Below are 10,543 nucleotides of genomic sequence, written 5' to 3'. Positions count from 1 at the left end.
CGGATGAAAAAGTAGGTCACTTGAGCTAAAAATAGAAAAACTTTGTTAACACTCTAGCGGTCACATTTTTGCATCAATCATCAAACTTGGTCAAGATGCTTGTCTAGGTGATAGCTTGAATGAGTTCGAACATGGGTAATCCTGGATGAAAAACTAGGTCACCTGAAACACTCTAGTTGCTACTGTTTTGATTCAAATGTACTGGAAATTGGTCTGAAAGTTTGTTTTGATGATTTCTAGGTCAAGTTTGAATATGGGTCATCTGGGTAAAATACTAGGTCACACTGCTCAAATATGGATAATCCTTGTTAACACTGTAGTGGTCACATTTTTGACTCACCTGTCATGAGACTTGGTCAGAATGCTTGTCTAGGTAATTGTTTGGATGAGTTTGACGGGTCAGGTGAGCGATCTAGGGCCATCATGGCCCTCTTGTTATTTTAACTTATCGCTGTAGATAACGAGTCGTCCAATTTGCAAAACACCAAGGAAGATATACAGTTACTCGGGGCTACTGGGTGTGATCCAGATGAAAGTCCCAGTGATGATCCGTCTAGTGATGATGATGACAGTAACGGTAACAATAAGGAGCGCTATGAGAAAAAGAAAAAAGACAAAAGAACATGGAAGATAGGTATGTTGTTTTCATAATTGGTTCAACATGAAAATAGTTTTCGTCGGATATACCATAATAATAATAATAATCCATTATTACATGTGTATTATCAAAACTTGTTAACAAATATGGTGAAAAAGGTCAACTCCTTGAACAGTCAATGTATATAATTTTAAGCAAACAAATATGTTAAACACAAAGTGATGCAAAGCATTGCGCAATAGCTACAAAGCGGCTTTAGGGAATTTAGAACAGTATAGAGTATATTCCACATAAATAGATAAATGAATAAGAAGAATTATGTAAAATTGTACATTAATATCATATACTTAGTCCGTCATTTGACTCTTCATGAGAAAAAGCAATTATTATAAACAGTCGCTACACAAAATATGTACAATGTATTCGAGTATGATTATTTACACAGCCTAAGGAAGGTCGGTAGTTTTTTTCATGTGCCAATCCGTGGTCCGAGCATGAAATAGTGCACGAAGGGGCACCTTAGGCCCCCTGTACAAAAACCTTAACAGTATCGATGAGACAACAAAATAAGCAAGGAATGAATTTTGGGTATATTCACTATTCTAAGTAAAAATAAAAAGAATAACTTTGTTCTTGCAATCTTATGCAATATATTTTTTAATAAAAATCAAAAAGTCATAAAGTCAAGTGAAATAGTAAATACGTTCTACTCTTCAGCTTCCATATTTTGACATGAATTTTTTGATATCATATGATGAAATGCTTATTGTCTCCCCTACAGATAAAGATGCATGGCTCAAGTGTATCAAGGAAGGAGGCGATTTTGAACAGCAGGCGGAAAGTTTATTAAGTGAAAGAAAATTGCCAGATCAAATTGCGCTGAACGCGATAAGATCAAAGTACGCACATTATTCCTCAGTTATTTCTAAAATTTGCGATAAGGTATGCGTTTATATCAAGAAGAAGTCAGAAAACATTGCACATGTTTGGGCTGCTACAATTTATTCAAAGGATTCCTTGCCTAGTGATAATGACATTGTTTTCGTTGTACTGACAACAGATACAACAGTTCAAATAAACGAAGAAAATTTTTTAATATATCAAAGACATTTCTTGCAAGTCGATGATACCGACCTGAACAAAGAAATAGAAATAATGGAATACAATAATCTGCCAACCTCTGAAGAAATTGATGAACTTGAGAAATGTTTGAAAGAAAATGCAAAATCGTTAATGAATGACCATAGCAACCTTACTAGGGTGACAGCAAGTTGGTTCAGAACAGATAGTAATGATACAGAACACCTATCATTAAGAAAATTAAGAAAAGAATTGTGTATTGCACTCTATGTCCACATTAAAGGATATATACCAGTGGGTGAGAAATATTTCCCAGCTGAAATTGGAGGATTTCCAGTGGTAGTCCGAGAGGGCATTTTTACACTTTGTAGAGGTTCAAAAGAGTATCATGAAAATGTGAAGATGGGTTGTGAAATCAGTGCAGAAATGTTTGGTACTCTTGGGGCATTCGTAGAATTTAAAGATGATAATCATTTATATGGGCTCACGTGTGCACATGTTGTATTTGGTCGTAAAAAATTTGAGATTTTGCTTCAAAACGGAGTATTTAAAGATGTTATAGATGTTTGGCAACCTGCAGCCCATAATGCAAATTGTCAACCTCTTGGCAAAACAGTGTTGGAAGTTTATAAAAGTGGAGGAAATGGCATTGCAGGAATGGAGTTTGCGCTGATAAAAATCAGAACAGAAGGCCTACTGAAGGCACATTCCCCGATGACTCTGATTATTTGTCAGCAGGTACTCTGAGCAATAATAAGTCCCCTAGCTGTTAACCGGCGGGTACTTAAGGTTTACCTTGCGTCCGTCCATCCGTCCGTCCACAAAATTGGAACCTGATTTAACGCAAAAATACGGAAAATATGCCTAGACTTGATATTATTCTCGTCTTTTTATCTTCCTATGTTGAAAATTTAGGTTTCTAGGGCAACAAATAGACTCAAAAGATGGCAAATAAAACAATAGTTGAGATTTTTTCAAAAAGTACTGAAAATATTTAGTATTTTATCATTAATGGAATTTAATTCAGTATCAGGAGATAAGTTAGATATCAAGTGCATCTCGTGGGTGAAAATGCCTGATTGACAATCATGTGTCGAACCGGTAACAAGATTTTTCTATTTTTAGCCCCTGTGACCTAGTTTTTGACCGGAGATTACTAATATTAAAATTTGACCTATGAATTATCCAAAAAACCTTCTGATCATTTTTAGGATGTTTGGGACAAAAGTGCAGCCACAAGAATGTTAACAAGATTTTTTTCTATCTTTAGCTCCCTTCACATAGTTTTTGACCCGAGACCACCCATATTCAAACTTAATCAAGAAATTATTAGATCAAACTTCGTGACCAATTTCCAGAATATTACAATCAAAACTGCAGCCCGCCATCTGTAATACAACCCGCTTTTCAAACAGGTGCATAAAAATTGGAGAGTGTTCATTTCAACAACTAGATTTCAATACAATTTTAATAAAGATAAAATGTTGGAAAAGACCTAATTGAATACTATTTTACATTGTAACAAATGGGAGATGGATCACAGAATGAGAAATATTATCTAAAATTTAACATAATGTTTTCACAAAATAAAGATAGTTTTAGTAGGGTTTGTATCACAACTTTTCATTAATCTGTCAATTTAAAAGACCGGGGTGAATATAAAAACTGGAAAAGAGAGATTTACGTCTGATATCATTTAAGTACGAACATTTAAAAAGTAGTGAAATTCATCACAAATATTTTGATACGGACATCTGGAACATGGTCTATTTGGGATCAATTGCCAAATTTCAGCCTTTTTCAATTTGTAAAAGGTGATTCATTGTTCGAAATTTACATTAATATTTGCCTTTGTCAAACGGAAGTACATCCAGATAGTTTTCAAAACACTATTTTCATACACAAAGCACTTACAATATGTATCAATAGTACTATTCCAATTTGTAAAAGATAATCATGCAGACTTAACTTCACAATAATTTTAAAGTGATTAATATTATGTACTTTCTGTAGATAAAAATATTCTGATATACCAAGGTTATTAAACGTTTCTTCACAAATGTTATCCATTTAGAATTAACAATATTCCTACGGAAAAAGACAACATTGTTTTGCACAGAAGTTTACATATCTTATTTTCCTCAGCATTAATAATTTTATTCCAGAAAAACAAAACTCTTGCTTTCACTTGCAAGACTTATGGAAATATGCCATATTCACTATTGACTATACAATTAGGCGTAAAAGATTTTAAATTCAAAATCAACTAACAAGAAAGCAATGAAATTTCTCTAAAAATTGAACTTGTTCAGTCCCAAAACTTCAATTCCATGAAGAAAGATTGGTTCAACCATAGAATTAAATAACTTCTTTTGCAAAGAAATTGGTAGACATAATTAACGGGAATTTTGGATAACAAAAGAATATTGGTCTCCTAGCATTATCAACAAGAGTTGGTTTTTATTTCTAACATTTACATTACACTTAAATAAACTCCAAAAGAGAACTCCAAAGATGTATTATGTAATATGATGTGGTCTTGTATGTGAGTATAACACAAGTAGACAACATAATATTATAACTCTAATGAAGAAATAAGAGACACACGTGTGTTCTATGACTACAAGTTTAATACTGGAGATAAACTCTTAACAAAAGCTGCTTTACTACTTTCTAAGCATGCGCATGTATACACTTATATAGACATTCTCATATTTCTATTTCAAGCTTTCCACCATTATAGATAAAGTTTAAATCATCCGTAGTTTTTGACTTACTTAAAATCATTATTTTAGTCTTAGCTTCATTAGCAACAATATTCTATGTATTACATTAATCAGTTTTGCTTTCTGCTAAAAGTATTGTATCATCAGCATATAACAAAACAAGAATCTGTGTTTGATAAACACAAATGCCCCCGCGCTCACTTTGTCAATAATTTAACTTTAGAGAGTGAAGTAGCTAATTTGTATGGAAGAAAACCAATCACATGTAGAAATATGTAATTGGCACCCTTGTCCTTGACCAACTGACCCCTACCTCTATCAAAAGGAAGAATATCATGCAAGTTATTTTCCTACCAAATATGAAATAAATCTGTAAATAAACAAGAGCGATCAGTAATCACATGTGTCGCCTCATGATGGCCAATTTCATGTTGGGACAAAGTTTGTGACAGACGGACAGACAGACGGACAGTGCACAACTAGACTTGGTACTTATCATTCCTGTAAAGTTTGGATAAAATTGCACCAGTAGTTTATGAGGAGTAGTCCGGACAAGCTTTTGCGTATCTGGCAACACACAGAAAAAACACCTTTTTATCAAACGGCCATAACTCGGCCATAAATCATTCAACCGGAAAACCCGTGCAATATGCGCAAGGACTTGAGCTACAGATCAATCCTGTAAAGTTTCATTGAAATTGTTTTAGTGGTATAAGAGAAGTAGTCCGGACAAACTTTAAAAATAAAAATTATTAAAGGGCCATAACTCTGACAAAAATCATTGAACCGGAAAATGCTGATAATATGCACAACTACCCTTGGTACTGATTATTCCTGTATAGTTTAGATGAAATTGCACCAGTAGTTTATGAGGAGTAGTCCGGACAAGCTTTTGTGTATCTGGCAACACACAGAAAAATACACCTTTTTTATCAAAGGGCCATAACTCGGCCAAAAATCATTCAATCGGAAAACCCTTGCAATATGCGCAAGGACTTGAGCTACAGATCAATCCTGTAAAGTTTCATTGAAATTGCTTTAGTGGTATAAGAGAAGTAGTCCGGACAAACTTTTAAATTAAAAATTATTAAAGGGCCATAACTCTGCCAAAAATCATTGAACCGGAAAATGCTGACAATATGCACAACTAGACTTGGTACTGATTATTCCTGTAAAGTTTGGATGAAATTGCACCAGTAGTTTATGAGGAGTAATCCGGACAAGTTTTGTGACGGACAGACGGACAGACAGACGGACAGACAGACGACGGAGAAGTGATCCCTATATGTCGCCACTACTCCGTAGAGGCGACACAATAAAGGATGTATGGGCAAAAGTGTAAAAAATCTATTTTTAGCACTGGTGACCTTGACCCAACTGACCCCATACTCCATCCAAAGGAAGAATATCATGCAACTTATTTTCCTACCAAATATGAAATAAATCTGTCAATATATAAAGGCTGTATGGGCAAAAGTGTAGAAATCTATTTTTAGTTCTGTTGACCTTGACCCAACTGACTCAAAACTCCATCAAAAGGAAGAATACCGTGAAAGTTATCTCCCTACCAATTATAATACAAATCTGTCAATAAATAAAGGCTGTATGAGCAAAAGTGTTAAAATCTATTTTTAACACTTGTGACTTTGACCCAACTGACCCCTACCTCCATCCAAATGAGAATACCTCAATTTTATGTTCCTACAAAATATACAAGACATCTGTCAATAGAATAAGGTTAATACACCCGTAAAAGCGTAAAAAATCTATTTTTGACATTGGTGACCTTGACCCAAATGACCCCTTACTAAAGGAAAAGGAAGAGGACCTCCCTTGGTATAACTATATTAAACATGAAAGACATTAACTTAAAAATAAAGGCTGTATGAGCAGAAATGTTTAAATTTGTTATTTTACACAAGTGACCTTGACCTTTACCTAGAGACGCCTAACACCACAAAAAATTAGAGGACCGTTAAAAGTATCCACCTACCAAATATGAAAGATATCATTAAATAAATTAAGTAGTTAGGTGAAATATTTTGATAAATCCAACTTGGCAGAATAGGTTAACCATACAAGGCCCTATTTTCAAAGTGATAAAAAGGGAAAGTACTGGGAAAATGGATGGCACATTTATATAACTTGGCAATATCATGAACATTGTATTGATAAGTAAGTGTGAAAATTATTAAGCCATAAGTTCAGATAGAACATAAGATATTTTCAACTTGCCGGTTTAGGTTAACCATTATTCATTTTCTTAGTGCTGAAAAGGGCCATAACTTGGTGCAAGTGGTGACCATAGTTATGTAACTTGCCCAGATCATATATTTTGTATGGATTAGTAAGTGTGTAAATTATGAAGCCATTGGTACAGGTAGAACTTAAGAAAAATCCAACTTGCCGTTCTAGGTAAACCTCGTACGGACAGACGGACGTTCCAACATTTTGGCTTTAGGGACTATTTTCTTTGTTATTTTCTTTGTTTTCTTAAGGGCTACTAGCCCCTAAATCCTTTGATCACGGAATGAACCTATTGTTCTCTTTTGTTCTCTTTACAAAATGTTTGCTCGGACGGACGGACAGACGGACGGCCGGTTCAATTACTATATGCCCGGGGCATAAAAAGTAATTTAACATAATCATCAAGTGTCACTAAGACGTTCACGAGTTGCGTTAGGCATATTGGAAAGTCCTGTGTATTTATTCAATACAAATTCTGACAATTTTTCAAAAAGATAAATAACAAAATTGGTGAAATTTTTTCACCTTGACGCACACCGGGAAACTACTAAAGAAACATGTCAACTCACACAAGATTTAGCCTTACTGTGCATATGGTGGATTATACCAAAGCACTTACCATCAATATTGTGACAATAATGTGTGCCATAAATGAAAATGATTAACAGAAACAAACGCCTTCCTAAAGTCCACAAATGCACAGTTAAGCTTTTTATTACAACTTAAATAATAATAAATTAACATATTTAAGGAAAATATATAATCACTACTAACAGCTTAATCTTCGTGAAGTAAATTGTGACATTCCAAAACACTCATTGGCTCAGACACTTGGAGCTTGGAGTTGCAAACAACTTAAAATCTAAATAAAATGTATATTTTGTCAATCCCAGCAAAGGTACTGACCATATACATGTATATAATTAGAATTTGATATAAGCTTTTTTGAAAAAAAATATTTCAACGATACCTGTTTCAATTTAATTGTGACCTCAATTTTTTCATTTTCTTTTAAATATACTTTTTTGTTGTTGTTGTGATTGTTGTTGTTGTTGTCGTCGTCGTAAAAAATAACTGATACAAAAATTAACATAAATCGTCAATATTTTTTAAACAAGATAGAAAAGTTTTGTTATTTTTGTATTTGTGTCAAGAATATAGTGTAAACATTTCCTAATGCAATGAAATTTTTGTTACAGGATTTGGGCAAGACTCGCCTTTTGTATTTACTTCAGGAAATGCTAAAAACGCAACAGATATCCCGTTTCAATTAGTGTATAAATACGGTTCTGAAAGCAAACTCACACAAGGGGTGTGTCGAGTAAATGGTGCATCAGTTCGACCATTGAAATTTGAAGACAACATTCTGAATACTGAATTAGTTTTGCACGATCAGATCGAAATAATGAATGTAGAAACACAATTTGCTGTAAATGGTGATTCAGGTGCACTTGTTTTTGTTAAAGATGAAAACAAAGAGCTTACTGCGTTAGGAATGTTTGAAGGGAATTTCAAGGGGACGAGCATATATGTCTGTTCGCCAATCTACGATATCCTTAACGAAATAAGCCGGATTTGTAAAAAACAGTGCTGGTTAAAAAGATTTGTACCATCTGATTCACGAATAAATGAGCCGCGGATACATTCTCAGCTGCATGATACAGTAATGTCACTTTCCGGAAGTGTGTCGCAACTACATGGAAGATTAGAATCTCTTGATCAAGGTTTTGCTCAAGATTTAGCAAAACATAAACAAGAAATATCAAATGAACTAAAAAAGCAACATGACGAACATCTAAAAAGTGCTCTTGAAAGAGAAGAACTTAAGAATCAGAATGAAGAATTGAAAAAGCAAGGTGACGAGCACATAAAACAGAGCCAGGAAATAAAGGATCGTCAAAAAAGACAAGAAAAGCAAAGTGAAGAACTTAAGGAGGAACTAAGAAGGCAAGGTGATGAGCATGTAAAACATAGCCAGGAAATAAAGGAACGTCAAGAAAGGCAAGAAAAGCAAAGTGAAGAACTTAAGGAGGAACTAAGAAGGCAAGGTGATGAGCATGTAAAACATAGCCAGGAAATAAAGGATCGTCAAGAAAGGCAAGAAGCACAAAGCGAAGAACTTAAAGAGGAACTAAGGAGACAAGGTGATGAGCATGTAAAACAGAGCCAGGAAATTAAAGAAGGACAAGAAAGACAAGGCAAAGAACTAAAAGATGAATTAAAAAAGCAGATGGAACAAATAGTGATGCTATTGAAAAAAGAACAATCGTTATAAATTGTATATTTGCCCTTTTAATAAAAAGTTTCAATACACATTTTCGATAAGTTAAAATTGAAATGAATAATATAATTACGTATAAGTTTTTCAAAAATATGATATGTGAATAGAATTAATTATACGAGAAAAACGTCAAGTTACAACAAAATAGTTATGAAAGTGACATTATGATGACTACAATCGTTCAAAATTTAGCTTTATATTTATTTATATTAAGACTAATACGTTATGCAATTTTATTATGTTAATTATTAATTATAACAAGTTTTTTATGAAAAAAAAGATATATCTTTTGAAGAAGATAACCGACGTTAAAAAGGAGCTCCACTGAGGTCCAGAAGCCTAAAATGAAGTAAAATTTGGAATTCTTGCACAGATCAACAGGTTCACTGAAAATGGGAAAAAATATGCAAGACATATAATTGAGAAACATGCTCAAAATTAATGAACAAAAATCCATTTTGAGCGGTTCTTGTCTTGTTCTTCATTTTTGGGCCATGTTGCGCTATAAAGGTATTATTTAGGAAAAACTGAGTAAGCAAATGATATAAAATTATGTACATAAGTTATTGGTCAAAACATTAATCAAATGGAACGGTAATCTTGTAAAATGTTTAAAGCTTCTTCTCGTCAATAGAAAACCCTCAGTGGAGTCCCTTTTATTCAGTAAATGTTAATTGCCTTATAGATTCGAAATATTGTCAAAGTCAATAATGAAATGAATGATTTATTAATGGTAATTAGCTTAATGGTCTCAATCTTTAAGGTGAATTATACTTTAGAAATATTTAAATATATATTATATATACATGTTTATTGTTTAACTTTTAACTGAATCACAATTTAACCGTTATTGACCGCCCGATGATAGATCTATGTTACACGTGAGGGAGCTCGCTGATACATGTATCCAGAGGTTGCATGAAGGTGCAAAACGGCTGAGTGATTCACAATCCTCAAATTTGATATATACTATATAAGTATGACCTTACCTTTGGATTTAATACTTTACTCTTAATCATGTCTTACACATTTATGCCAAAATATTGTAAAATCCATCTAGGATTGGCAGAATTGTTGACCGTATACAACCATCAATGCACTTTAATAAAAAAAAATCTCATCATGACTTTGCAGTACAAGTGAGACCTTGACCTTTGACTTAGGGACCTAATTCTTGTGCACAACACATTGCCAATGTGCCAAACACATTTATGCAAAATAATTTTAAATCCATCTAGGAATGACAGACTTGTTGATCCAACAGCAAGATCACTCTACTTTTATAAAAAATCAAAGCATGATTTTTGATCAGTATGTGTGACCTTGGTCTTTATTTTTGCGCTCTTTACATTGTCATTATGTCTAACACATTTATGCATATCTCTTAACTCCATCTACCAATGACAGAATGGTTGATCAGACACGATTATTCAAATTCCTTTGAAGTCAGAGTATGACTGTAACCTTTCCGCTTCAAATCTAGATGTCGGCCATCACACATTGCCCAAATGTGCTACACATTTATACAAAATTATTTTAAAATCAATCCATAAACGAAGAAGTTATTGATTGCACACAGTTCAGACGAAAGGACAGCGGGACAGGCGGAAA

The 10,543-nt window shown here is 33.6% G+C and overlaps 1 protein-coding gene across 1 annotated transcript; it reads left to right on the top strand.

Moving 5' to 3' along the window:
- Positions 1–441: 441 nt before the first annotated feature.
- On the top strand, positions 442–8,926 carry LOC132739767 (reticulocyte-binding protein homolog 2b-like). The gene is made up of 4 exons (XM_060727566.1): positions 442–634; positions 1,380–2,416; positions 2,706–2,718; positions 7,851–8,926. The coding sequence occupies exons 2-4, from the start codon at positions 1,754–1,756 to the stop codon at positions 8,924–8,926; spliced, it is 1,752 nt and encodes a 583-aa protein (XP_060583549.1). The 5' UTR covers positions 442–634; positions 1,380–1,753.
- Positions 8,927–10,543: the final 1,617 nt, after the last annotated feature.

Source organism: Ruditapes philippinarum, unplaced genomic scaffold (genome assembly GCF_026571515.1).
Source record: "Ruditapes philippinarum isolate M1 unplaced genomic scaffold, ASM2657151v2 ctg11606_1_1_1_1, whole genome shotgun sequence".
NCBI classification, from domain to species: Eukaryota; Metazoa; Mollusca; class Bivalvia; order Venerida; family Veneridae; genus Ruditapes; species Ruditapes philippinarum.
This window is presented reverse-complemented; position numbering and strand designations above follow the sequence as displayed.